We start from the raw sequence: 24,371 nt of genomic DNA, 5'->3' as shown, positions 1-24,371 counted from the left end.
TTTGTGCATCGGATCGCCATTGTATCATGATGCATCGTCATGTCCGATCTAGGATTCTGGTCGCTCGCAGCCCTTATCCAGCAGGTACGCGAATCGCTCAGGGAACTCTTGCACTGCGCTAGGTGTGTCGGTGTAGACGAGGGATTTCGCCAATCTTCCAGATTGAGCAAAGATGTCTTTGAATGTGAAAGCTTCCTGGAGAAAGGAAAGACGATGGGATGAGCATCGTCACTGGTGCAGGGCAGGAATCAAACTCACTGGCCACATGTTGAATGGATCTCGACCATCGCAGACCCTCGACCTGAGTGTATCGAGTAATGAAGGATCTCTCAACCTATCATTATGACTGTATCCTCTCATCTTGGCTCTCATCTCATCCAGCGTAGCAAAGCAGAAGGAACAATGCCATCCAGCTCCAGCCAGGAGCTCATTTGACCCTCGCCCGTGATAATAGCCTACACCTTCGTGATCGGTCTGAGTGGTGTACACGTGAGGTCGCCAATACCCTTCGTCAGGGATAGGATGAGCGAAGTCGTATCGATAATTCTTGACGTTGAGGTGTAGAGTCTGAGGGAAACCTTGGCAGGTAGTCAAGAGGTCCAACGTTTGCCAAGAGATGATTTCGTCGACGTCTGATTGGATGACTAGAGATCCAGCTGGCAAGTCGAGCGAAGCCAGGACTTCTGAGACGGCTCGACGCATCTTGATCTCGTTATCAAACGAACCGACAGGTTGATCAGGCTGAAGATCCCTGATCACATGGTACTCTATCGTCGTCCCTGGACAACCTTTGATAATGGTGTTGAATCGATTTTGATCAAAATACAGAGGCTTTGGTTCCCCGGAAAACGTGCGATCCGCTTCGACAATGACAAAGGTCGTGACGTAGGGCAAGTATTCTCTCATCCTGATCTCTAGCATATCCAATTCAGACGATAACAAGACGGCATCGACAATCTTGACTTGTCCGTGACCAGTGCGTGGATCCGTAGGTCTTGGCGTCCATCCGTGAAGGGCGCACCAACCGGTCGTATCGTCTGCTGTAGGGGAAGCATAATGAGGAATGATATGGAACGGAGGTTCAGGTGTATCCCAAAGAGGTCGGATGAGGTAGACAAAATCTCGACGCCATGTCCCTAAAGCTCGGTGATTCAATACAGCAAGGACGAATAACGCTGTCAAAGCGAGGATGATCCAACGTGATCTGGACCGACCACGCGGGAGAAGTCGAGCCCATTTGGGAAGCGTCTTCGTCGTCCTAGTTGGGGTCGAGCTGGTAGGTAAGAGCGGATCAGGAGCTTCGTCCCTCTCCAGAAGGCGATAGCTCATCGCATGTCAGTGAGCTGTAATGATAAAGTGGATGAAGCATAATTGACTGGACGCGCCTTTAGCCGGGTAAAAGCAAAAGGAAAAATGCATTTGCGGACCGAAGAAAACTAGACTGTCCATACGGTACGGAGGGAGGTGCTCTTCTCCTAATCAGTGATCTGCACCTTGATAGCTCCCTGAGATGGGTCCGCAGCGATGTGGAAGGCCTCGACAGCCTTTGCAAGCGGGATTCGGTGGGTGACCAATGGCTTGAGGTCGATCAGACCTCCAGAGACAAGTCTAATGGCTTTGGGGTACTAAGGGCATCAGCGGGATACTCTCACGCGGTAGCTCACTTGGTTGGCGTATCTGTACTGGTATTGTAGGTCAATCTCATTGGCGTTGACGTAGCCGAAGGGATACTGAAAAGGATCAGTTGGAAAGCCTTTTCTCCGTTTCTTACCATCTGCTCCAGGGGTCCAACACCAGTCACAAAGACTTTGCCTCCGAACGCGACGGACTAGATAGACAGCATCAGCAGCAGGACCAGAACCAATAATTGACTTTGACCCTGGAGACTCACGTAGATCGCAGTGTTGATGGCAGATTCGAACCCGGTGCATTCAATAGCCACTCGAGGCATCATTCCACACGCATCTCTGACCCGTTGAGCGTTGACTTGCGCGTCGTCCTCCTTGTTCAACAGAACAGTCTTGACGGAAGGCATGAGCTTTTTGGCGAATTCGAGTCGGCTCGCGACAAGATCCGTAATGACGATAGGGGTACATCCGGCAGCATGACTGGCGAGAAGAGTCACGAGACCGATAGGACCGGCTCCGCTGAAAATTTGTTCAGCAAAGGTCTGTCCGTCCCCCTATCTTCGCCTTTGCTCACCAGATGAGAAGGGGGTCTCCCAGTGCCACGCCTGCTCGCTCGATGGCCGCCAATGCCACTGCTAAAGGTTCACACAACGAGCCTTCCTCGAACGAGACATTGTCCGGGAGTTTGTGGAGCCAAGGAGCGGGATGAGCGTGGAATCGAGTGAGAGTGCCGTGGTATGGAGGGGTTGAGAAGAAGACCACACGTGGGCAGGCATTGTATCGTCCCGTTCGACATGGATCACAATCTGCTTGACCACACGGAACACCAGCTTCGATAGCCACACGATCACCGACTTTGAGATCTTTGACATCTTCTCCGACTGAAATGATCTCTCCGGCTGATTCGTGTCCTGCACCCGTCTCGTCACGTACGACCATCTGAGGTCCAATCTGACCGTGTTTCCAAAAGTGGACATCAGACCTGTTGGCGTGGCGTGGGCGTTTGAGCAAATGCACATCTTTATTCTGATGCTGAGTAGCTCACCCGCAAATTCCAGTATTCTTCACATGGACGATACACTCATTCTTCCCCGCAACAGGGATAGGCTTGTTAATCATGTGGACAGTCTTGTGCTGGTTATAAGCACAAGCGAGGTTTCGTTTCGGGTCGTCGAGCTCCGGAGCTCCATCCTCGAGAATCTTGAATTCCGGGTGGTTGAGAACCTTCTTAGGATCATAGTACGCTTCGTACCGCGACAGAAGGGGCGATCCATCCACTGCTGTGGGTTCTATGCCAGAGTGATGGTGCATGGACGAAGGCGAGTGAGGATTGGCATGGGCGGCGCAATATGCTCGGGTAGAGGACCTGTGAAGAGACTGAACGGTGCGCAAGGCGCTGCGACTTCGAGGCAAGAGAGACATGATTGGGGAGATGGCGCGATATGAGTGATCAAGCAGAGGACCAAAGGTTTCGCTCGCAGACTTGGGTTACAAGAAGGGCCTGGAGCTGCAGCTTATAGCTGCTCTTCATATTCCCGTTCTCCCAGCCACGGTAGCTGGGTTTTTCTCGGCGAAATCAATCTCCGAGATCGGCCCGGGAACAGCCGTAACAACCGGGTATCACGTGCAAACGAGGGATCAGCTGGGCAGGCATTTGACAGGGCGAGAACGTGTACCCTGAGAGGGCGATCTGCGTTCATGACAGAACACTCGATGGAAAATGGACACTGGATGATGAATCAAAGCCAGCCACGCTGAGATTGGGTCTTGAGAGGATGCACCAAGTCTCAGCTTGCCGGCAAAAATTTTACGCAGATCTGATCCTGACTGGACCAGTGCTGAGATGGACGAGCTTGAAGGGCTGACAGTCTCTGCCCTCTCACTCACTGGCTGGGATTGGCGGATATGGTTATGACCATGGCAGGCGCAACGTGACATGACAAGCTTGAAGGATGGTCATTACATCCTGTAGTATCCCGTTCCCAGATCTACCATAATGTGCCACATTCGGCAATGACGCGTTGTTCCAATTTTTCGCCACCTTGACATCCCATGGACGACAGCATAAACGCTTGGTCATATCTCTCGTCTACAAAACATACGCTTTTCAAATCGCATTTCATCTGATACTCAACATCATGGCGAAGCAATCCGAAGCAGCTGCAGCAGCCGCTGAGCAAGCCAAGCAATCAACGTCTGGCTCCTCGTCTCAACACGTCCAAGCGGAGGCTCCACCACCGTGTGAGTTGGGCGGATTCAGTGTCAATCAGGCATCCTCTTTTGCTGAACTTGTGAACAGATTCTGGTCCTTCTCAGGTCTCCACTCGACCCTTACAGCCCTCTCAGCTTGAATCTCAACCCGTCGCTCATGCCTCTCATGAACATTGGATACCACCTGCGAATCTCGCACAGGCTAGAAGTCGAGCCATGAGGAGGTTCTGGATGGCCTTTTTCTGGGCTTGGGTCATCTACGTCGGCTTGGCGTGAGTCGACGTAGCCGTGTGTTGCTACTACAGAGATCCAGCCTGCTGACGCTGTCCACTAGGGTCATCCTGGGCGGAGGAATGAGCGATATGCGTCATGCTCCCATGGGAAGACATGGACATTGGGACAAGCATGGAAAGTGGCATGAGGATTGGAACATTGACGTCCCGAGGCATGATCATCCAGCTGAGGAGCCTAGATGGGATACACATCTGAATCTTGGCGAGAACGAGTGAAGAACAACGGGTGAAACCATCATCGCTCGCCTTCGACAGCAATTTGAGTTATCTCCTCCTGGCACTATGCCCGTTGTACGTTATGCATCTAGTATAGGCCCCATTTGTTCATCCCTCGCTACAGGGACGAAGTCGCCGGTATGTATGGGATGTAAGAGTGCGTGCCACCTCAGCACTTTGCGACAACGTCCTTTTGTGCAGCTGCCAAGGCTCCGGGCTGAAAAAAGACTGTCGGCAATTATTAGCATCGGGATCCTGGCGTCATTTGATCCTCTCGCATTTTAGGAACGTTCTCCACCTCTCTTGGTCCTCCCATCCACCGCTAAAGATGTCGAACAACGGAGGCAGTCCGCTGATGCGGCTCATATCTGCACTTCTGAATGCGTTCTGCGGAGGCGGATCGAGTGACAACAATCAGCAACAGGGACCGGGCCAGCAACAACAACAGCAACAGTACGGCAATTATAATCAAGAGCAACAGTATAATCAACAACAGCAGGGATACCCAGGTCAACAACCTCCTCAGACATATCCACCATCGCAGCAGCAGCCACAGCAAGGATATCCCGGACAACAGGCTCATGGACAATCATGGTCTCAAGTTGCTGGTGGAGGTCAGGGATCTCATCAGAATCAGAATCAGCACCAGAACCAGAATCAACATCATGGAGGGAACCATTATCAACCTCAGAACAGACCGCATGGTTTACCGTCTGGAGGTATCATTGGACCCCATCATCCTCATGGCCAGGTGAGGCTGTACCAAGAAGAAGCTTGTTGACTTGGCTCTAGGACCCAAATATGGTCAATCAGGCGAATGAGAAATATGTCGGTATGCGGAATGAAGCTAGGCACGAAGGGGACAAAGCGCATCAGTGAGTGCCGGGTGTAGAGATTCCAAGTGACTCTCAGATGCTTTGCTCAATCGCAAGAGGCTTACAAGTGAGTTCATCGCCTTGGACGTCCTGCGTCCTGCTGACAAGCGCTCAGACGAGGAGACGGCGCCAGAGCCCACGAACTATCGATGGAAGGGAAGGAGCATGCCAGGAAGCAAGATGAGATAGACGAACAAGCTGCCAATTGGATTTACTATGGTAGGGTCATTCTTTGGTATGGTATGTCTACTGACTTACACACAGCCAACAATACCGACTCTCCGCCCGGCACCATTGACCTGCACGGTCTCTACGTTCAGGAAGCCATCCAACGGACCGAAGCTGCCATTACTCAAGCTCAACAGAACGGTCAAGAGGAAATCAACATCATCGTAGGTAAAGGCATACATTCACAAGGTCACGTTGCGAAAATCAAACCGGCCGTCGAGGATCTCATGAGAAAGTGAGGCACATGGGATAAGCAATGAAGCAGGATGAGGCTGACGATCGTCTGTCCAGGTACAACCTATCTGCTCATCTAGATCCGCACAACTCTGGTGTGCTCATTGTCGATCTCCAAGGCAGACAGATGAACGGAAGAGGGACGAGAGATGCAGGTGGACTGGTCGATGAGATGAGTCAAAAGGGAGGCGACGACTGTATCATCATGTGAGGAGTGGAGGTAGCGTGGTGTGGTCTGGCGGTCCGGTGGACAGATCTCGCATGAGTAAGAGAGCGTAAGCACGCTTCCATGTGGAGAGGCCAGAGTCAAAAGCTCTGCAACCGAGAGGCGCAGAAACATCTATCAACGAGGTTGCAAGGTCTGTAGACTGTTTGTGGCGGTGGATCTCGGGTGCCACCAAGAGCATCTTGTACAAAGCATGTCAAACGTACCAATATACTTAATGCCACCCCCAGTTACTGCGTTAAGGACACCATGCTCGCCCACTCAGTAGCTCAAAAGCCTAGCTTCTATATTGTACCCCTGACGATCCATCCCATCCTTCACGAAGCGCAGATCCTTTTTTGTCTCCAGGGACCCGTTTCATTGGTCTGGCCAGCGTTGTAGCTTCAGGGTAGTAGTATGCTGTGATCCTCGTAGGGATGATTGAAGCGAGCTATGCCTTTGCTTGACCTCAGACTCAGCAGCCCACACGATAGGATCTCCCAGGTCAGAGCCTTGAGATCCAGTTGCAGGCCACACACCCCCTCTCAACAGCTGCTGCTGGCTGGCAGGCTCGCCACGAGTAACTCCCTACGGCCGGGGATTTCAGTTGCTGTTTCCGGAATTACCCAGTGTGGCATTTCATTCGAATCTTCAAAAAAGCGGCGGCGGCGTCTTCTCTTCCCCCCCGCCCACGCCCTCGCCCGCCTCTCTCTCTCTCTCTTCTCTGTCACTCTCACTCATTCTCTCTTTCTCTCATCTCTCTGACCAATCAATCCAGTTCAGGACACACGTCCTGTATAGCATCATATACAGCCTCTTGCCTTCCCACTTCACACCGTCCAGCGGCATGACACATATACATCGTAGGTAGGAATCAAGGCCATATTGGCTGTAAGAAGGGCAAGGAATAGGAGGGATCATCATCAATTTCCAGATTGCGACGTTTGCCGGGACAATCGATCTGCTTCCTACGAAGTGTTTACCTGTATACGTCCCAAGCATTGCCAGAAGCAGCAGCAGCAGCAGCAGCAGCAGCAGCAGCAGCAGCAGCAGCAGCTGCTGAAAGGGGGTTTTGAATAATAGCCTCGCAAAGCCCTTGAGAGTCTGCTAGGAATATCCCACCTACACTCATCACCGTTCACCATGGCTCAGATCATTCCCCCTCTTGTAAGTGATCTTCTGTTTCGGGTATAAACGGGAATTCCCCTGACGCACCTCGTCTTTTGAGCCCCTCCCGCTGACACTTTATCTTCTAGACCACTCTTCCCTCCGACTCATCCGCCGCCCCTTCTGTCGAAGACATACAGGATCGACTTCCCTCCATTTGCGTCGACTACCTCTCACATGATTGGTCAGAAGAGGATGTTTGGGCATCATGGCGGAACATGACTCGTCACAAGCACGAGATTGCCAATGGTGTCAGATTGGAGAACGCAAGTTGGCGGACATGGCAAAAGCAGCGTAACAAGTTGAAGACGATCAGTCCGGAGACTTTGAATTGGTGCGTGACGCAGTACATCGGGATCGGGATCTGACATGGTCACAGGCTCAAAGACTCTGATGTGACTTGGTTATATGGCCCATTACATACGGCCAATGTTGAGGCCGTCCCTGCTCCCAAGGCGGCTTCAACAGACGAGCGACTGGGGATAGACGTACCAGTCCATGTGCCCGGAGCCAGTGCTTCAGCAACAGGCAAGAAACCAATCCTTAAACATCGCACCCTTTCCGAAATGCTCTCCATCACCATGCCCGCTTCGCCTATCCTTGAATCGACTAGCCGCGACGATGACGATGATGTCGACATGCTCGAAGACGGGCCTGATCGGCCCACTCCTCAGCGCACCAAATCAGATTCAAACATTTTCAGGAATCGCAATCGACGGAAAAGTCCAACACGCAATAGCAACTCGACAGGTGCAACACCGGGCCAAGCCAATCTCAATCTGCCACCGTTGAGCGCGACGTCGTCGGGTAAACGTCACATCTCCTTCAATACATTTGTCGAACAGTGCGTCGCCATCGACGAGGCAGAAGTTCAAATGTCCTACGAGGATGACTCCGATGAGGACATGCTCGAGATGAGGTCCTCCAATGTTGCCTCATCCTCTCGGTCTAGCATATCAAGCGTCTTCACACCGGAGCACCTGACGATCGCCAAGATTGCTCCGACATTGCTCAAAGTCAATGGCGCTTATGCCGCTGGACCCGATGCACCTCAAATGGTCTACGCTCCTCCTCCAGAATACATCTCCCCTCCTCTCAATCATCCCGCCTTTGATTTCCCGAGTCCAGCCGTTCAACTCCAGAGACAGCAGCAGCAGCAGCAACCGCAACAAGAGCCAACGTCACCATGGCGAGACGAAGATGGATACGGCAGTGTCGGCTACGAATACTTTCAAGGCCCAGATCTTGGCGATGCGTCGCCATCGTTCGCATCCGGTGCATCGAGTCTTGCATCCTCAACTGTTAAAGGATCACGAGCGATCACACCTCCAGATACGTCGCTGCAGAACTCTGGCTCCTCCTCCAGCTCGTCCCTCAACGCGCTTGGTACCAGTCCGAGCGGTACATCCCAGCCCACACGTAGTATCCTCAAAGTCCGTCCACCGGGCGCACCGACCCCACCGGAAGAGCAAGTATCTCCACCTGCTACAGAGTTCAACTACTCTGTGGCGACAGGTATAGGGGGCATGCGAAATGTTGGAGGCTACGAATACCCCGCCGTGTCCAATGAGGAGACTCGAGGGCGCAGTGCTGCTCGATCATCCTCCGTTCACGAGCGTTCCGCTTCCCGAGGTACATCCACATCCAGTACGAGCTCAATCTCGCCCGGTACAGGCGCTGGTCAAGCGACACGCGCCGCACCCATTGATGCGCGAGGGCGATCAGGCTCCAGACTAGGTGGTCCTGCATCGCCTGGCCAGACTGCCCCCGTTGTTCGGCCACGTCGAGAAGACGAGATGGAAGTCGATGAATCCTATCATCCTGCCCAGAGCGACACTCCGACCCCACATTCTTCCCCCCAGGTAAGTCGCTCGTGCCCCCTCAAGATGCATCTGACTGACCTTAGGCATGATCGACCCGTTCTCAATACAGATCTCATTGAGGTCGCTCAAGGATGCATCTCCCTCTTCTCTTCCTCATACCTCTCCTCCTATTCTCCGACCTCGAGACACCGACACCGATTCAGATCTGCCGACTCCTGATGCCCCTGCTCGTGTGGATGGATCACAGGCTACCACAGGTCATGTACCTACCAATGCTCAACCCACCATGTCCTTACCTGCCTTTGACGATGATGAGGAGATGATGGGTGAAGGCGGTGATGGGAGTAGTATCATGGGTAGAGCGGCCAATATTGCCAATACCGCCAAGGATCTGCTTGGCGCCTTGTGGTATGGTGCGAATGATCCCAGAGCAGCAGCAGGCCAGTCCGGCGGTCAAGTTGACCCTCAGAGGGGATCTGTCAAGGGATCTGGCCTCGGTGTTCAAGCCGACGGTCAGGCCGGTCAAACGGGTCAAGCGGGGATCCCGAGGCAGTGGTTTGGGTCGGGAGACGCTTCATCCCAGGATCAACGACGAGTATCGAGGTAGCCAGAGATTTACGAGATGGGACGGGAAAAAAAGGGAACGACACGCCAGATATCATGCTTCATAGTTGTCTGTTCTAAGGGAGATCCAAGCGATGCAAGCATTGAATTGTGTCAGGGCCGTACATCACGCACCGTGAGGGAGCGGAACCAAATATTCGGATCCGAGACCTTCAGAGCTTGACTATATGGGACGGCTCGCTGATCTGGTAGTTCGTTATCTATGAGCTACCCAGCTTGAGACTCTGTTCAAGAAGGTTACTATTGCAAGTAAGACCCTCTGCCGGATAGGTCTGTCCTCAACATCATGGTGATATCCAGTGCTTTCGAAGATGATGAAGCTGGGACACGGGGATGCTTTTTGTGTTCGTTCCTTGTCTCGCTTTCACGTTTCAAATGGCATCCAAATTGGGCCGACGATGGTCTGGCTGCCAGCACAATGGACCCAACGCAGTGACAATGAGTTAACGTTCTCACTGAATGCTTCATCCACCATCTGCATAGCTCAGTACTTTGCCTCGTGATTTCCTACTCCGCTACCATCGACACCAAAGGGAGGGAGGAGGATAAGATGTATAGTCTACCGATCATCGGCAGCTTAGAAGGGGGATTTGGGAGAAAGGAGGGGGGGATGGTACAGTATGTAAATCCGAGTGGCAACGAGTAAGGTAGAGGAACAATAAATGACCATTCCTTGATTCTCTCTCTCATTTCTTGAACTCTTTTTGGCACACTGCCTTCACGACCAATTGACGACCTTGGAAACGACTAATGCCTCGACCGACCACTTTGACCTCTCGCTTCCCAGTCACCTACCGTGGAATGAATCCCAGCTGAATCTGCTCTTGGCCGGTCCCAATGAATCAAGCTATACCTGCCCACACCAAGAACTCGCTTGCAATAAGTTGGCTTCGGCGTCGACGGTGATCTCTCCCTTGTCCTCGTCAACAAACTTTCCTGCTTCTGGACTATACTGTAGGCGGGGCGCTAGACCCCCGTTCTAGGCATCAGTGTGTACTTAGATCCCCAACGTGGTTTAAGCCTGGCAGGTGACCGTGACTTCTCCCTTTAGTACGCCACTTTGACATCGCTCAAGCCGCGGCCGGTGGATTGGGGTACACGTTGGCCAGCAAGCAAAGGGCGGCAGTGGGAAGCTGAGGACGACAGTCCCTCACTTGCAAGGTTGGAAAGCGAGAGTGAGGGACTGGATCGAAGGAGACCTACGCAAGTCTGAATCGAAGCGAGGTTCTCAGAAGAGCAGCTCGTCTCCGGTCAGTTCCGAAAGGGTCAACAGACAATCAATCACCTGCGTATATCGTCTATCTGCATAGTTGACTGGCACCTTCACCTTGGTGGTCGATGACACTCTTTTTCTCGCTCATGAGAAGGCGTAGAGTCCTGTAGTTCCAGTCTGACTTCAGTGAATCCCAATCAATTCAAATCCAGCTCGCAACTCTCTCCGACCCGCCTCACTCACTCCTTTCTTCTTTGGACCACCAGGTCTCAGAAACCCCCTTGAACTGCAACAGCCTCATTCGATGCCTCCCTGATCAGGAGGAGGTCCTGTAAAGATCCCTTTGCAACAGACTCCGGACAACTCCTTTGATCCCCCCCTCCCCCCTCCCTTCTCCGCGCTGTAGTTCTCCTTGCTTTCTTCCCGTCAGTTCCTTTGTCCATCCCAACGGTCAATGGCTGATACCCACCCAATCAGCTCAACACAAATAGCAGTGACAATCAGTCTCCTCTATATCGAAGCCTTTCTTTTCATCCCTCTTCACCGGTGTGAGTGGTTGTTGTTGATCCCGACACTTTTGCCCGCCGCCACCGATTCGAGCCAAGTTGACGAGTCGACATGTCCGCCTTTGAACCTCCTCAACACCAGCGTTCTTACTCTTATCCTAACCCTTCACTCCCCCCCTTCTCCAATCTCTCTCAGCAGACTCCTCATACAATCAACCTTCATACACCTCCACTCAAGAAATCATCCATCATGCCATCGCTTGACGGCGGGGCAGCTTCACTCCAATCTGCTGGTACTACCACATTGCCTCTCCTACAGCCCATGGACTTCTCACGCTATACCACCCTATACAACACACCTACTGCTACTCAATTGGCCCATCAAATCTCCCATGATCGATTTCAATCCAATGGCAACCGAGCAGACGAAACCCCTCCGACGCACCACGCCACTCTACCATCTACGCCTACTGAACCGACTTGTGCATCGGCCCACCCGACATCGCTCGTCGAGTCCTACTTATTCGCCCCTCAGCCCAAGCAGCATTTCGCACAGATTCTGACTTGGCCTCAGCACCACCTCGAGGAAAGTAGAGAATTCATCACGCCTTCAAAGATCAATCAAGGATTCACCCCGCTGACGCTTGGCAACGACCTACCTCTAGAGGCATTTCCTCGGAGCCACACCTATTCTCAGCCTCAGACTCAAGGTGTTCCAGACTATATGGGCAACATGATGCGCTTCGAGCCAATCGACGAGGAGGAAGCGGCGAGAGAAGCGCATTTGTTGAAGACGAGGAAACACGTATGGTGAGTGGCACTGCCACTCTTGAGACGGCAGGTCTGACATGTCGGTCGCATCTACAGCGTGGTGTGCAACAAGCGTTTCAATCGACCCAGCTCGCTCAGCACGCACATGGCCGTACACACGGGTGCTAAACGTGAGTATATGTACCATCGCTCAAGATCCTGAGCTCATCTTCTCTCTCTCTCTCTCTCTCTGTAGCTTTTCAATGCTCTCGTGCAGATTGCGGAAGGAGGTTCTCCGTCAGTTCAAATTTGCGCCGACACGAGAAGGCAAGTCTTTGACGTCTCATTAAGGTCCTGACCCTTCCTCTTAGACCCATATACCCGGCCAGAAGCGAGGTCAGACATCTCCGTTAGCAGAAACATCTTCAGAACCCATGTCAAGACATCAGACATCCTCGTCATGGAGTTCATCACATTCCCTTGAAACAGGTTCAAACGATGGATTGTACCATTTCGATCCGAACGAGCAGCACACGGCGTATATGGGTTACGGAGGTCCAGACTCAACCACGGGATACGATGCGTCTTATTCTCAGCCCTCGATGATACATGATCAAGGGGAAGGGATTGGGTATAGGGTCAATTCATCCAGGGGTGATCTACTGGATCAATACCAACCGAGATTCGGACATGGCCATGATCGCGCGGTTTCTCACGTTTCCATGATGGAGTGAAAGGAATCGTCGCCGCGTAACATATATTAGAGTCACTGCAATCTCAATCGTGTAACAGTATACTGGCGTTGTTGTATATAGTGCCATCATCCATATGTTTGTGCCCACACGAATATCTTATTAGATTGACGAACATTTGGCTACGGGATGAATCTTATGATCTGATGATCTAGAGCCTTGACACGTATCTTCTTCTCATCCATAACGAATCACAGACGAGGCTCTGGTGCAGTAGCGTCGTCGCCTTTGCTTCGCATCCGCCAGACTATGCAACAATGATGCATTCCCTCGCCTGCGACGTGGGACTCTTTTTTTTTTGGGTGGCTGGATGACTATAGCAACATGTCGTGATCGTGTTGATTGATTGTAATGGCATTAACCCAGCAATAATCCGGGCCTTTTCTTCCACCCGCCCCTCCTCCGTCCTCTCAGCCTCGCGTTTACTCCATATATGTTCTTCACTTTCTTCCAGCCCCACCTCGATCACAAGATTATATAGCGAGCTCTGGGATATCCTGGCCGGTAGCCAAAGCACCCATTGCTCTCCTCCTCTTTCTCCTCTTTTCCTTCCTTGACAAGACACCACTCCTGTCCTCATGGACTGGAGCGAGACCGGGCGAAAGGAGCATCATCCGTCCGACGGGTCCAGCGAGGGTATGGTCCAATCCTCCAATAGTCGAACCGACCGTCAAACCGAAAGGGTACTGGTGCATAGGTTCCGTGATACCTGGTCCTACCCCGACCCCGGCAGAAGTAGGCATAGACCACGATCGGACCGTGTGTCCAGTCGAGTGATGCTGTGGAAGATGGTGCTGGTGTCCATGGGCTCCTTTTGACCCCGGACCATGGCTCATACTTCCTCGCTTGGATCCTGTCCCGAAATGTCGTTTCAAGTATCGCGAAACGGGTACACGATCGAATCTAAATCCTCCTTCTTCTTGATCATCGTCATCATCGTCATGTCCCGTGGGAGACAAAATACTCTCTTCCAACATGTCTTCCAGGTCGAGAACCTCTTCGGGACCCGCTTGTTGATCGTCCTCTTCAGATGGCGTATCCTCCATATCCATATCAGACATGGCGGCTCGCTTTGCAGCGATGAACCTCGGATGACCAGGTATAGACGAGTACCGTAGACGCTTCGGGATGTCCGGGATCGCAAAATGATCCGCATCATATTGAAGCGTCTTTCTCTTCCTCTCCCTCTCATCACGGGATGCGATGGAAGGAAAAGAATCGGATCGACCGCGGACACTTCGATCTTTCGTACGTGATCGACGGCGGTGGGTGAATGGCGATTTCGTCGGTGTATTGCTGCCGTCGATCACAGCGTGCTGGGACGGGTGCGTGGTAGTAGGGTGGAAAGTGCCCATCGTCGGAGCCGCGGGCAACGGGGTCTCTTGAGTAGACGGACCAGGGGTTGAAGCAGCCACTAAGTCGCCCGAGGCATCCGTGACGACGATCGCTGGGGTCGATACAGGAACCTCGGCCAATCCATTAAGAATGCTCGGAGCCGCTGAGTTTGTGCCCGACGAGATACTCGACATCGGTCCAGCGGGTTTGACTGCGACGCCCATGGACACATTGGCCATTTGTTCGCCTATTAATTGGTCCAAAGCCGGAGAATCCAACATTGGCATATCCTCTTCCGCCATTGAATCAGTTGTATCGCCTTCATCACTCTCTTCGGTCAATCCTGACCATTCAGATTCGGAGCTTGGATCCATGGCATCAGGGTCGATGAGCAATTGTTCACCTCCTTCTGCTCCGGTTCCGACGGAGAAGGTTGTACTGGCGCCCACAGAGCCAGCCGTACGAGATCCTCTTGACCCATGACGACGGCTCTGAGAGCGATCCTGCCTCGGCTGGACCAGGACGAATTGACCGTCCCAATTTTCCATAAGGACCAGAGGCCCCGCTTCAGCGCCATTATCTTGACTCGGCAACGGGAAGCCAAATTCATCCAATTCCTCGTCGGATGTCGAAGCGTCTTCGGATCCAGACATGGGATCGTCGGAATCTGAGCTGACAGACGACTGCGATTGGCGGTCGGCTTCTGATCCGCTCAAGTGGGAGATGAACATCTAGACGATGAGCTAGGCCGGGGGGTCACAATGACTCACCTCCTCATCCTCCTCTCCATCCCACCATCCATTGATGACCTCTCGCTCCATTTCGATTTCTGCAGGTCCCGCACCATAATGTAGATCTTCGATCTCTTGACCTGCAAATTGTTCGGGCAGGCCCTCGGCTAGATCCGGTTGAATTTCATGTCCCAGCCCATGTGAATGTCGTGAATGTCTCGAGCTCGAACGTGAGCGTCTGGACCGTCGACGAGGAGAACGAGTGACGTCGTCATCGGAAGCCTCGGACTGCATCGTCAACCAGGATTCAGCTTGTCTGATCTCACCTCGTCTCTACCGACGCCAAACTTTGCATCTCTTGCTCTTCTCCTTTCCAGTTCTTCAATTTTGACTGCACGTTTCCTCTCTCTTCCACCAGGACCAGAGGTCCCAACGGTCTTGTCCTTTCCCACGCTCACGACTTTTGACGCGCTCCCCTTTTCATTCTCAGTCGTCTTACTCCGAGGCGTCACTTGGATCTCGTCCATTCCTTCCACCTCATCATTGTCCTCATCCTCATCATCCGGTGTCAAGTCCGAATCGCTATCGTCAATGGACAATCCAAGGACATGTGGGTTCTCCGCGGTCCCAGTAGTCCTGCGTTGATTCGCATGGGATTTTCGAATTCTCGTACTTGATCCGAGAGACGCGCGAGATCCTTTGAGATCCCGTCGAGATTTGGAGACAGCTATCGGTGGAGGAGGAGGAGGAGGGGGAGTAGACGTCGGAGTAGGTGTCGCTCGGAGTTTTAATTTCAGCTTTGGAAGAGGGTTCGGAACCGGTTGAGTCGATGTAGTCGGAGAGGAGAGAGCGGCTACAGCGACCGACACATCAAGCGTTAGCGAGCGATCTCTGCAATTATTTGACTAGAATGCAGTGAGATGGGATGACGGTATTCATTGTCTTGGTCTGTCCAAGATGACTCGACGGGATCGTACCGACTGATCCGCTCACACGACTTGAAAATTTATTTTTCGCACGACCCGACGTCGTGCATAATGATAGACCTTGGAAGACGACTCACCAGACCGCTTCCCTCCTCTCGTGTGTACTCCAGGCATCTCTGCCTCCTATGGACGGTAGTTGACTCGTACAGACAGGTTGCCAAGTGTTCGTTGAGGTCGTGTGAATTGAGATGGCACGCAAGATGTGTCGAATAGCCGCAAGATGCCAGTGTATGTGTGTGTGTCTGCAATCTGATCCAAAATGGGATTCAGTGACACAAGCGATATGCGTTCTCCTCCACGGTCGCCAGTGCAGCTTCACTGGCTTTGAATACTTGACAGGCAGCTCTGAACGAATGAGTGAATGGATATGAATTGAGACAATGGATGAACTTGAGCCAGACTCGAAAAGAGGAGAGTGAACGGCGGCTTGGAATTTTTAAAAACTCAAAAAATTGCCAAAAAAGCCCTCATTCATTAAGCCTGGAACCAAAGATCAAGTCGCGTGGAAGCCACGTGCAGCTCGGCAGATCAGATCATGCATGAATAGTCCGTGAGGGGAGGAGATACAGGAGCTTCGACAAGTGAAATGGCAGACTAGGTAGTGAACGACTAGGGGTGAAATGCTGGGGTAGCTGAGAGTTGAGGGCACAGAGAGCTCGGGAGGGCTGACCAGATCATGCTATGATGACGGCACCGAGACCCAGAGCGAGCAAGGAAACGACCACTGGCGCGAGACCTGGTAATCCAAGATTGGCGGAACGTGTCGCTGCACCGCTGGTAGATGCTGATGAGCTTCCCGAAGCGCTTGACGGTCCTGCTGATCCTGATGCACTGACTCCGCTGGCGGTGACCGCTGCTCCAGTCGCACTACCTATGGAAGCTTGGTAGAATGTCGATGCTGCAGAGGTGATGGCAGTCTGAGTGGTATTGGAAGAGGTCTCAATGTATGCTTCAGAGTCTGGCATGTCAGTTGTGGCTACCATGGGAGTCACCCACTCGGATATCCAAGACAGTTGATAATTGACTTGAAGGTGAATTTACCCGACTGGATGGCCATGGGCATGACATACCCCACAGCCAAGTCGACCGTCTGCTGGTAGATATCATGTTGGAGAACAATGAATCCGGTGCTGAGCGAAGGGACATAGGTGTCCAAGATGGTGTTGAATTTGGACAAGGAAGAAGGGCCGTTGGCAGCACCACCTGGAATGCGCCAGTCATCCGTGTCGAAGTCTGTCGTGACTCCATTCTCGGTGATGGCAGACCACATGACCGCAGTGAGACCCATCTGAGCAGCAATGGCTCTGACTCGATCGTCAATATCTCCGTAAGGTGGTCTCCAGGTGTTTGGCGTCACACCGATAACATCTCGAATGGCTTTCATGGTCCAGCCAAGCTCTGCGACAATCTGCTCGTTGGTCAATGTCGTCATGGACGAGTGAGACCAGGTATGGACAGAGATCTGATGACCTTGGATGTATTCCGCTTGTAACATTTCAGGTCGAGAGATCACTCGGGAACCGACGACGAAAAAGGTGGTGGAGATGTTGACGGCGGCAAGGTAGTCGAGCAGCAACGGAGTGTATGGGGAAGGACCATCATCGTATGAGACACCCCAGGTCATCTTGTCAGGGCAAATCGTAATGTCGGATGAACGAGCTGCATTTTCAGACCTCGTACAGTGTATTAAGAACTCACTGCATCCTCCACATGTCCACCAGCAACGTCCATCAGAGATTGCGCCGGGAGAGCCAGCACACGTCCCGTCCGTTTGACTATAGTTTGGTACTTTGCTCATGTCGATCTAAGCGTCAGCGATGCGAATCGGTTCGAGCCCACCTTTGACAGCCATTCTTGGACCTCTGGCGAATCGGTCGGTGGCGTCAGGTCCAAAGCGGGGTAGTTGGACACCGTCAAGGTGGGATTAGGGAGAGCAGGCGCACGGGAAACAGATGGTTGGATGCCTTGACTGTAGGTCGTGGCGAGAGGGACTCCAGATTGGACAGGTGCGCCAGAGGTGAGTTCAGCGAGATTACTGTGGAGGCGAGTCAGCCTAATGCTGTACAGGCGCCAAGTCATTAATAAAATGGAGTCCACCACTGTGATCACCGCGACACGTCCCGTTTTCTAGCCCCACGAATGACACGCCACTACTTACGGGATGGTCTGCCCAGCGACCATTGTCAATGGGGTCTGAGGCAAATTTGGATCGACGGAAAAGCTGGATGTCGGTGCTGACCCAGCTCCATTTTGACTGGAAGTCGGCGTGGCTCCCGCGGAACTAGCATCGCTAGATTGAGCATGGACAGCCGAGACGAGTGAGAGGAGGACGACGAGGGGTGAGGTGTACATCGTGGCTGAACACTGGGTCGGCGATGTGACCAAAATTGAAAGCTACAGAAGGTTAGATGTCAAGTCGCCAGAGTGAAGTAAAGGATGAGAGTGAGAACGAGGGATGAGATGATAGGATGGTGGTCACAGCGTCAGTGAAGGACGGGATCAAAAACAAAGGGAGGGAGAGAGCAGTGCCGTCTTCAGTCTCGTGTTCTTGGCATTTTCATCCCAAAACAATGCCAAGAACTTGAGGGTAAGTATGGTGGGATTGGATTGAATTGACAGCGACGTGTCGACAGTCAGTCAATGGATTGGATAGTGATATATCGACCCGTGAAGCAACTAGGCGTCCATATGCACCATAGCCCGATCAACGCTCAGCTTCAAAAGGAAAAGGAGGGAGGGCGACTAGCGAATCAAAGGAGACTGAGTTGTTCCCGAGCGAGGGAGTTGGGCCTCTCCCCTTTCGTTTCAGCTGCCATCTTTTTTGATGCCGCGGCGGAGGAGAGAAAGAATGCGGCGGGCAACTCCACCTGATTCCATATTTAACATCAAATCGCTGTCATCGGCGTTAAGAGATTCAGCTCCGCCACACTCATCTGACCTGCTCGAGAGCTTATACATATCGCCGTAAATCCGATGGCTCGGTCGACCTCTTGTTCATTTTAGAGGTTTTTGTAGAGAATCCAGGTGTCAGTCCACGGGATCATTGACCATCCATCATTCATCATGGGTTCGGTGAGTGTGATTGGGAGCACACAGCGATAGGTACAGATACTGATCGTGGAATGTCTCTCTCTCTCTCTCTCTCTCTGTCATTCCATTTCCCCCTTTTATTCTTGCAGAGTCGGTGAGTTGTGATGCCTGCTCCTGGCGTCGACTCTAGCTAACACTCTCTCTCCCTTCAGTCTCTACATGAAAGGCCGCATTCTGGGTCACAAGCGAGGAAAGAGGAACTCTAGACCGAACCAGTCTCTGTTGGCTATTGAGGGAGTTGACTCAAAGGAGGCTGCTACACACTACCTTGGAAAGGTGAGTTAGGATGAAAGTGGTGGGATATGGTCGGCTAGGAGAGGATGCAAGGATGAACGGAGGGTGGAGATGTGTGTAAAGGAGAACGAGGCGTGGACCGTTATGAGCTTCCTCTCTGTGCAGACATTGCGTCTTCAGGAGCAGTAGATCGATCATCCTCCGCTGGCACCTCACCGCCTTCCTTCGATCGTCCATATCCACCACCAGATCCCATTACCGAAGTCTCACCCTACTGACCTTTGCCCCTCAGCGCGTCGCCTACGTCTACAAGGCTAAGCGTGAGATCAACGGATCTCGCGTCCGAGTCATTTGGGGACGAATCTCTCGACCACACGGAAACTCTGGAGTCGTCAAATCAAAATTCAGGTCCAACCTCCCAGCAAAGACCTTTGGAGCTTCGTGCAGAGTGGTGAGCGGGAATGCATTGCACCTTGGTTTTGGACCATGCTGATAGGTGAACCCAGATGCTCTACCCATCCAACATCTAGACGAGCCGGTGATACTCGGGATGATGGTGGCATGTATTTGATTTCTCACGCCTAAATCCACTAAAGACGCAGGGGGATCAAGCAAGACAATGGTTGCATGGTCGTCACGTCATTATACAGCATACAGAGTCAACGTAGAGGAAAGCGAGAAGGGCTGTCCTCGTTATTCGGAATCTTCATCTCTCGCCTGCCCCACCGATTCTCCCGCCTTGGCTCCCTTCTTGGCCTTTCTCTTCTCCTTTTTCCGTCTGTTCTTTTCTGCCCTTTGCTGTGCTTGCTTCTCATCCAGTGTCAATAGGCTGGAAGCAGGCGCCTCCTGCTTAATCGGAGAAGCGGTCCCGGAAGCTTGAGATCCGGGTCCGCTGAGTGATCCCCGGTCTTTTCTCCGCTTCTTGCGTTTGGAGCCGTCAGACCGAACCTCGTGTGTCTGGACATGTACGCTGCTTGACTCTCCGTGTGGAAGTTCAGGCGTGTGAGAGGCAGATTTCAGACTGGCTCTCGGCGTTGATGTGGATGGAGAGGACGCTGAGACATTGGAATCCCCAGAGGCAATGGCTCGTAAACGATCCGCTCTGGAGGGCTGTCCTGCTTGAGATCCATTCTCGAATTTCCGTCTCTTTGTGTCGGGCTTGCTACCGTGGGTACTCGGCGGCTCTTCCTTCACCGCTTCTTTCTTTACGTCCGTCGGCCTCGAGGTCGTAGTTCCATTGGCGCTGCTATTCTCCATCCGGTCTTCAAAGCCTTGAGGTCTCATGAAGGTACGAGTGCCATGGCCAGGAGTCTCTGGAGCGGTCTCTGTAGGTCGAGGTCGCTTCCTACGTTTCTATAGAGTCGCTCATGTTAGCTTTCCGAGTCTCTTTCGTGCATGTCGTCGAGGCTCACATCCTCCTCAACGATACTGTTGTCCCCCTCCTCTCCCTCTTTATCAGCCTGAGTTACATCTTCATCCTCCTTCACTCCGAATCCTCCGAATGCCATCCTTCCCCCTCCTCCTGTTCCTTCACCTCTCACCTCATCTTCAACAGGCATGAGGAAAGACATGTAGCCCGATTCGAACGCCAAGTTCGAACCTCCATGGACCCCGTTCTCCCTCTTCCGACGAGGTAATGACCATCGCGCTTCCTTCTCTGTCGGCGTCAATGGTGTACTGGGTTGTTCGGGAAAGTCGAATCGAGCGAGGGGCGTACTGGGTCCAGCTTCCGCATTGACCAACGATGTTGATGGAAAAACGCTCTGTTTCGACTCGACGGCAGGCGACTCGTTGGCTCTGGACGTAGGCTTTATAGGTGTGGATGTAGCTTGCGGTGTGGAGGGATTCGAACTGGTTTGAGCTTGCTGGCGCGCAGCTGCCCTCTGCATGAACTTGAGATTGAGAGTGCCGGAAGAGAGCGTCATGGTGATCAGATGAACGCTGCGCAGAAGCAGGCCAGAATCTTCGGCTGCCCCTCTTCCTGGTAGAGGTCTGAACGATATACGACGAGTGCAACTTTGAATTACGATGAAATTGGTTCGGTTCTCCTCCAAAATTGCATCTCAAGACGGGCGGAATTGCGGAAATAGCCAGGCAGGCAGCAGATCTCGGATCCGAATACGCGTATGCGCTTCCTCAGATCCACTGTGAAACGACTCATAAGCGCTGTGATAATGTCCATAAAGTATGCGAGGTGTATGTATCTCATCATAGCACTGTTCCACATCCTTCACGATCGAACTGATAGATCCCCATGACGCCGAGAAACCCATTCCGATCCAGTCGACTCGTCTTTCGCGCCATTGAGCCAGATTCCGACGAAGACAAGAAACTATATCTTGCCTTCCATCATGATGTCGAAGGGTATATCAACTCGATGCTTGGTCCTGCAGTCCCTCAAGGTAAGAGACACGCGGAAAAGATGATGGGGCATATGACGAAATCTATGCTCGGTGTGGTCATTTGCTTGAATGAGGAAGGTAGTGAGGCGTACCGAACTGAGCAGAGGATGAAGAAGAATAGTACGGCCGCTAGTTCCAGCAAAGACGACGACTCTAAGGGCTCAGACGGGGACTTCAACTCCAAGAAAGAGGAGACATTCGACTTTGGCGACGTGACCCAACTCGTCTCCATTGGTCAGATCCATCTCGGTTCACAATTCAACGCCACGCATCGGCAAGCCACGATAGGAGTCGATATCTTGCCTGAATTTCAGCGCAAGGGCTATGGTGGAGAAGCCATACGGTGGACACTTCATTGGGCTTTCGAAACGGGTGGTCTGAATCGGGTCGGTATAGAGGCATTCGAATGGAACACAGGTGCCAGGAAGTTATACGAGAACCTCGGTTTCAAACTCGAAGGAATTGGTCGGCAAATGTTCTTCTCTCATGGACGGTTTCAAGATGACTATCAATTTGGGATGCTGGCGGAAGAATGGCGTCAATTGAAGGAGCAAGGGAAGATGGATTTCTGAACGAGTCATAGGGGGATTCATGCATGGTGTAAGTTTCAGAGCCCGGGATGAACATTCGATACAAGGCGATAGCCAATTTGCAGGGACATGGTTAAAGTCTCGGAGCGTAACTTCTCGCCTTCTATGCGCTTGTGGACGCAGAATGCGACACGGACACGCTTTTCGCGCTTGACGCAGGTTGGGATTTCGAAAGACTGGTTGATGCGGAATGCGATGATGATAGGATGGAGCCTGTTGAGCTGAACGAATGTGAGCTGGCGCTTGATGATGATCTGGCACTGGACGCGTTACTCGAGACTGATCTAATTGATCTACTTGATGAAGCAATGCTAGAGGCTGACCCTGCGCTGGATGGGCTGGCGGAGACGAGTCTCGAAGCTGTCCCGCTGATCGTGCTAGACTCTGCGATGGAGACTCTGCTTGAAATTGATTGGGAAATGGGTGATGAGCTGGAAGGGGATGCCTTGGTTGTCGAAACGACGGATGCTTTGGACGATAAGGAACACGCACCATTGCTATGAAGAGAGGATGACACGACCTCGACAGATGATACTGGGCCATTGGCTGCCACCACAGCACTCGACGAGCGTGAGTTAGAGGCTCTAGATGTGGAGGAGGCAGACTTAGAAATGCTGTGGCTCTGCGACTGGGTAGAGGTGGCTTTCCCTGAAGAGGCAGACACCTTGACGGAACTTGTCAAGTGCGATGACGAGACACCAAAGGTCTCGATGCTGCTATGTCTCGACGTGCCCGCCGACAATGTGCTTGAAGACGAGGGGGACTTGGCGCTGCTGTGACCTAAAGGAGCCTGTGACGACGCTTTGACACTGCTGTGGCTGGAAGTATTGGCAGAAGATGCCCGAGAACTGCTGTGACTGGAGGATCTGGCAGAAGAGGTCTGAGCACTGCTGTGACTCGATGTTCTGGCAGACGACTTCGCGGATGACGCCTTTACCGAAGAGGCCGTCGACATTGTTAGAGGCTCTGTGACCGTTGTGACGGGTGTGACCGTTGTGACGGGTAAGACGGTCACCGTTTTGGTCGTCGCTTGACCGGCGGAAGTGACTGTGAAGGGTTTTCCAGTAACCTGAATGGTCAACCGCGCGTTTGTCGAGGTAACGAGGATGGTACTAGTGGCGGTAGACACCTCTGTGAACGTGTTGAGATAGTATGTTGGGACATCGTCAAAGACAGCATCGCTGGTGTATAGGATGTCCGACGTCGACGTGGGTGCAACAGTTGACGCAGTGTCACTCGCATCAGTCGTAGTGAATGTAATCGGAACCGTCGTGGTGGAATACATCACTTGAATCAGTGACAGTGTGCGTAATGAGTGGATCAGCAGTTGTCGTCGTACCCTCTGGAGCGGTGAAAATCTTGTACCGATCACTTGTTGGACCGCTGGGTCACGAGGGGAGACGACGTAGAGCTTGGCGAAACGGAAGAAAGGGTGCGTCCAGACGATACAGTATTAGACAGGGTGTAAACCCTAGATTGGTCCTAATACCAGCATGGACCGATATCCACTGGGGCGTCGTCGAATCTCTCATCACTGACACGGCCGTTTCGGATCCGTGATGGATGCCTCACAAGAGACTCAGCGTGTCAAATTTTATCACATGGTATGCACAGTCGCTGTCCCATCAAGACACTGCAGGCTGTTCATCACTAAACCATAGCATATCAGGCATCATGGCGCCTCCCTACGATGCGAATTGTACCTCCCATTACGGCTTTTCATATCCTGACCTGGGACCGTGCCTTCGAGTCTCTGAGGCCTCACGGGAGGCTGTCTCTGAGGTGTCACGGGAGGCGGTTTGAAGTGCAAGTCTTTCGCATTTCTTGACGCTAGGTAACCGGTATGCACTCGGCTTTGCGTTAACGGAGACGGTCACTGCAGGACGGGTGTTCTCTGAGGTCCGACCATCGCTGCTGACGTTGTCACTGCTCTGAGCGTCACGAACTGTTTCCAGGTATCGCAGATATCTGATCATGATCTTGTCAGAGCGATCGCTTTGGTTGCGGCGACTTGACATGGTGAATCTATTGTGAGAATGAATCAATGAGTGGCGTCGGGAAAAATTCCTTGACTCGATTGATGAGGTTTTTTTGGTATCTGTAGACTGTCACAAGGTCGAGTGTCGCCCGTAGTTGAAATGGGAAGAGCCTACGTGTCAACCCAAAGTGTCTTATAGGTCGTACGCCGCTGACCATGGTCAGGGCTTGAGAGGTCTCGGATAAAGGAGGGATCGCCTTCTTCACTCTGATAGCCATTGTACCTTGGCTTTTGCTGGGA

General features: G+C 52.4%; 13 protein-coding genes across 13 annotated transcripts; 7 read left to right on the top strand and 6 right to left on the bottom strand.

Moving 5' to 3' along the window:
* Nucleotides 1-14: 14 nt before the first annotated feature.
* Nucleotides 15-1,338, bottom strand: BD324DRAFT_619410 (glycosyl transferase). The gene is made up of 2 exons (XM_022015170.1): nt 259-1,338; nt 15-195 (listed from the first exon to the last, which is right to left on the bottom strand). Exons 1-2 carry the CDS (start codon nt 1,327-1,329, stop codon nt 49-51), a joined length of 1,218 nt encoding a protein of 405 aa, XP_021873229.1. The 5' UTR covers nt 1,330-1,338; the 3' UTR covers nt 15-48.
* A 137-nt stretch (nt 1,339-1,475) lies between these two features.
* BD324DRAFT_577249 (chaperonin 10-like protein) lies at nt 1,476-2,939 on the bottom strand (the record flags this gene model as incomplete). Its single annotated transcript, XM_022013245.1, has 6 exons — nt 1,476-1,625; nt 1,665-1,730; nt 1,772-1,828; nt 1,892-2,147; nt 2,203-2,610; nt 2,674-2,939. The coding sequence occupies 6 exons, from the start codon at nt 2,937-2,939 to the stop codon at nt 1,476-1,478; spliced, it is 1,203 nt and encodes a 400-aa protein (XP_021873228.1).
* Nucleotides 2,940-3,718: 779 nt separating this feature from the next.
* BD324DRAFT_619399 (hypothetical protein) lies at nt 3,719-4,611 on the top strand. The gene is made up of 4 exons (XM_022015169.1): nt 3,719-3,869; nt 3,928-4,111; nt 4,174-4,423; nt 4,473-4,611. The coding sequence occupies exons 1-3, from the start codon at nt 3,767-3,769 to the stop codon at nt 4,346-4,348; spliced, it is 462 nt and encodes a 153-aa protein (XP_021873227.1). The 5' UTR covers nt 3,719-3,766; the 3' UTR covers nt 4,349-4,423; nt 4,473-4,611.
* Nucleotides 4,612-5,109: 498 nt separating this feature from the next.
* BD324DRAFT_327602 (hypothetical protein) lies at nt 5,110-6,162 on the top strand. Its single transcript, XM_022012500.1, has 4 exons — nt 5,110-5,223; nt 5,347-5,442; nt 5,488-5,686; nt 5,743-6,162. Exons 1-4 carry the CDS (start codon nt 5,166-5,168, stop codon nt 5,894-5,896), a joined length of 507 nt encoding a protein of 168 aa, XP_021873226.1. The 5' UTR covers nt 5,110-5,165; the 3' UTR covers nt 5,897-6,162.
* Nucleotides 6,163-6,585: 423 nt separating this feature from the next.
* Nucleotides 6,586-9,643, top strand: BD324DRAFT_619390 (hypothetical protein). Its single transcript, XM_022015168.1, has 4 exons — nt 6,586-7,057; nt 7,147-7,391; nt 7,437-8,919; nt 8,990-9,643. Exons 1-4 carry the CDS (start codon nt 7,034-7,036, stop codon nt 9,485-9,487), a joined length of 2,250 nt encoding a protein of 749 aa, XP_021873225.1. The 5' UTR covers nt 6,586-7,033; the 3' UTR covers nt 9,488-9,643.
* A 1,692-nt stretch (nt 9,644-11,335) lies between these two features.
* BD324DRAFT_649437 (hypothetical protein) lies at nt 11,336-12,457 on the top strand (the record flags this gene model as incomplete). Its single annotated transcript, XM_022017987.1, has 3 exons — nt 11,336-12,033; nt 12,091-12,164; nt 12,345-12,457. The coding sequence occupies 3 exons, from the start codon at nt 11,336-11,338 to the stop codon at nt 12,455-12,457; spliced, it is 885 nt and encodes a 294-aa protein (XP_021873224.1).
* Nucleotides 12,458-13,198: 741 nt separating this feature from the next.
* Nucleotides 13,199-15,318, bottom strand: BD324DRAFT_607673 (hypothetical protein; the record flags this gene model as incomplete). Its single annotated transcript, XM_022014076.1, has 3 exons — nt 13,199-14,791; nt 14,831-15,079; nt 15,118-15,318. The coding sequence occupies 3 exons, from the start codon at nt 15,316-15,318 to the stop codon at nt 13,199-13,201; spliced, it is 2,043 nt and encodes a 680-aa protein (XP_021873223.1).
* Nucleotides 15,319-15,622: 304 nt separating this feature from the next.
* BD324DRAFT_619384 (hypothetical protein) lies at nt 15,623-16,193 on the top strand. Its single transcript, XM_022015167.1, has one exon. The coding sequence runs from the start codon at nt 15,966-15,968 to the stop codon at nt 16,146-16,148; it is 183 nt and encodes a 60-aa protein (XP_021873222.1). The 5' UTR covers nt 15,623-15,965; the 3' UTR covers nt 16,149-16,193.
* An 84-nt stretch (nt 16,194-16,277) lies between these two features.
* On the bottom strand, nt 16,278-18,294 carry BD324DRAFT_619382 (hypothetical protein). Its single transcript, XM_022015166.1, has 5 exons — nt 17,936-18,294; nt 17,617-17,812; nt 17,476-17,581; nt 16,774-17,436; nt 16,278-16,735 (listed from the first exon to the last, which is right to left on the bottom strand). The coding sequence occupies exons 1-5, from the start codon at nt 18,127-18,129 to the stop codon at nt 16,452-16,454; spliced, it is 1,443 nt and encodes a 480-aa protein (XP_021873221.1). The 5' UTR covers nt 18,130-18,294; the 3' UTR covers nt 16,278-16,451.
* Nucleotides 18,295-18,744: 450 nt separating this feature from the next.
* Nucleotides 18,745-19,717, top strand: BD324DRAFT_327090 (60S ribosomal protein L33-A-like protein). The gene is made up of 5 exons (XM_022012498.1): nt 18,745-18,849; nt 18,957-18,961; nt 19,020-19,143; nt 19,394-19,552; nt 19,608-19,717. The coding sequence occupies exons 1-5, from the start codon at nt 18,841-18,843 to the stop codon at nt 19,629-19,631; spliced, it is 321 nt and encodes a 106-aa protein (XP_021873220.1). The 5' UTR covers nt 18,745-18,840; the 3' UTR covers nt 19,632-19,717.
* BD324DRAFT_327107 (hypothetical protein) lies at nt 19,698-21,129 on the bottom strand. The gene is made up of 2 exons (XM_022012499.1): nt 20,514-21,129; nt 19,698-20,454 (listed from the first exon to the last, which is right to left on the bottom strand). The coding sequence occupies exons 1-2, from the start codon at nt 21,024-21,026 to the stop codon at nt 19,795-19,797; spliced, it is 1,173 nt and encodes a 390-aa protein (XP_021873219.1). The 5' UTR covers nt 21,027-21,129; the 3' UTR covers nt 19,698-19,794.
* A 49-nt stretch (nt 21,130-21,178) lies between these two features.
* On the top strand, nt 21,179-22,158 carry BD324DRAFT_327028 (acyl-CoA N-acyltransferase). Its single transcript, XM_022012497.1, has 2 exons — nt 21,179-22,103; nt 22,148-22,158. Exon 1 carries the CDS (start codon nt 21,356-21,358, stop codon nt 22,073-22,075), a length of 720 nt encoding a protein of 239 aa, XP_021873218.1. The 5' UTR covers nt 21,179-21,355; the 3' UTR covers nt 22,076-22,103; nt 22,148-22,158.
* Nucleotides 22,136-23,695, bottom strand: BD324DRAFT_326993 (hypothetical protein). The gene has a single exon (XM_022012495.1). The coding sequence runs from the start codon at nt 23,376-23,378 to the stop codon at nt 22,197-22,199; it is 1,182 nt and encodes a 393-aa protein (XP_021873217.1). The 5' UTR covers nt 23,379-23,695; the 3' UTR covers nt 22,136-22,196.
* Between the last annotated feature and the right edge of the window lie 676 nt (nt 23,696-24,371).

This window comes from Kockovaella imperatae, assembly GCF_002102565.1.
Source record: "Kockovaella imperatae strain NRRL Y-17943 chromosome Unknown BD324scaffold_3, whole genome shotgun sequence".
In the NCBI taxonomy this organism is placed as follows: domain Eukaryota; kingdom Fungi; phylum Basidiomycota; class Tremellomycetes; order Tremellales; family Cuniculitremaceae; genus Kockovaella; species Kockovaella imperatae.
Note: the sequence above shows the minus strand (reverse complement) of the source record. Positions and strands in the feature narration are given on the sequence as shown.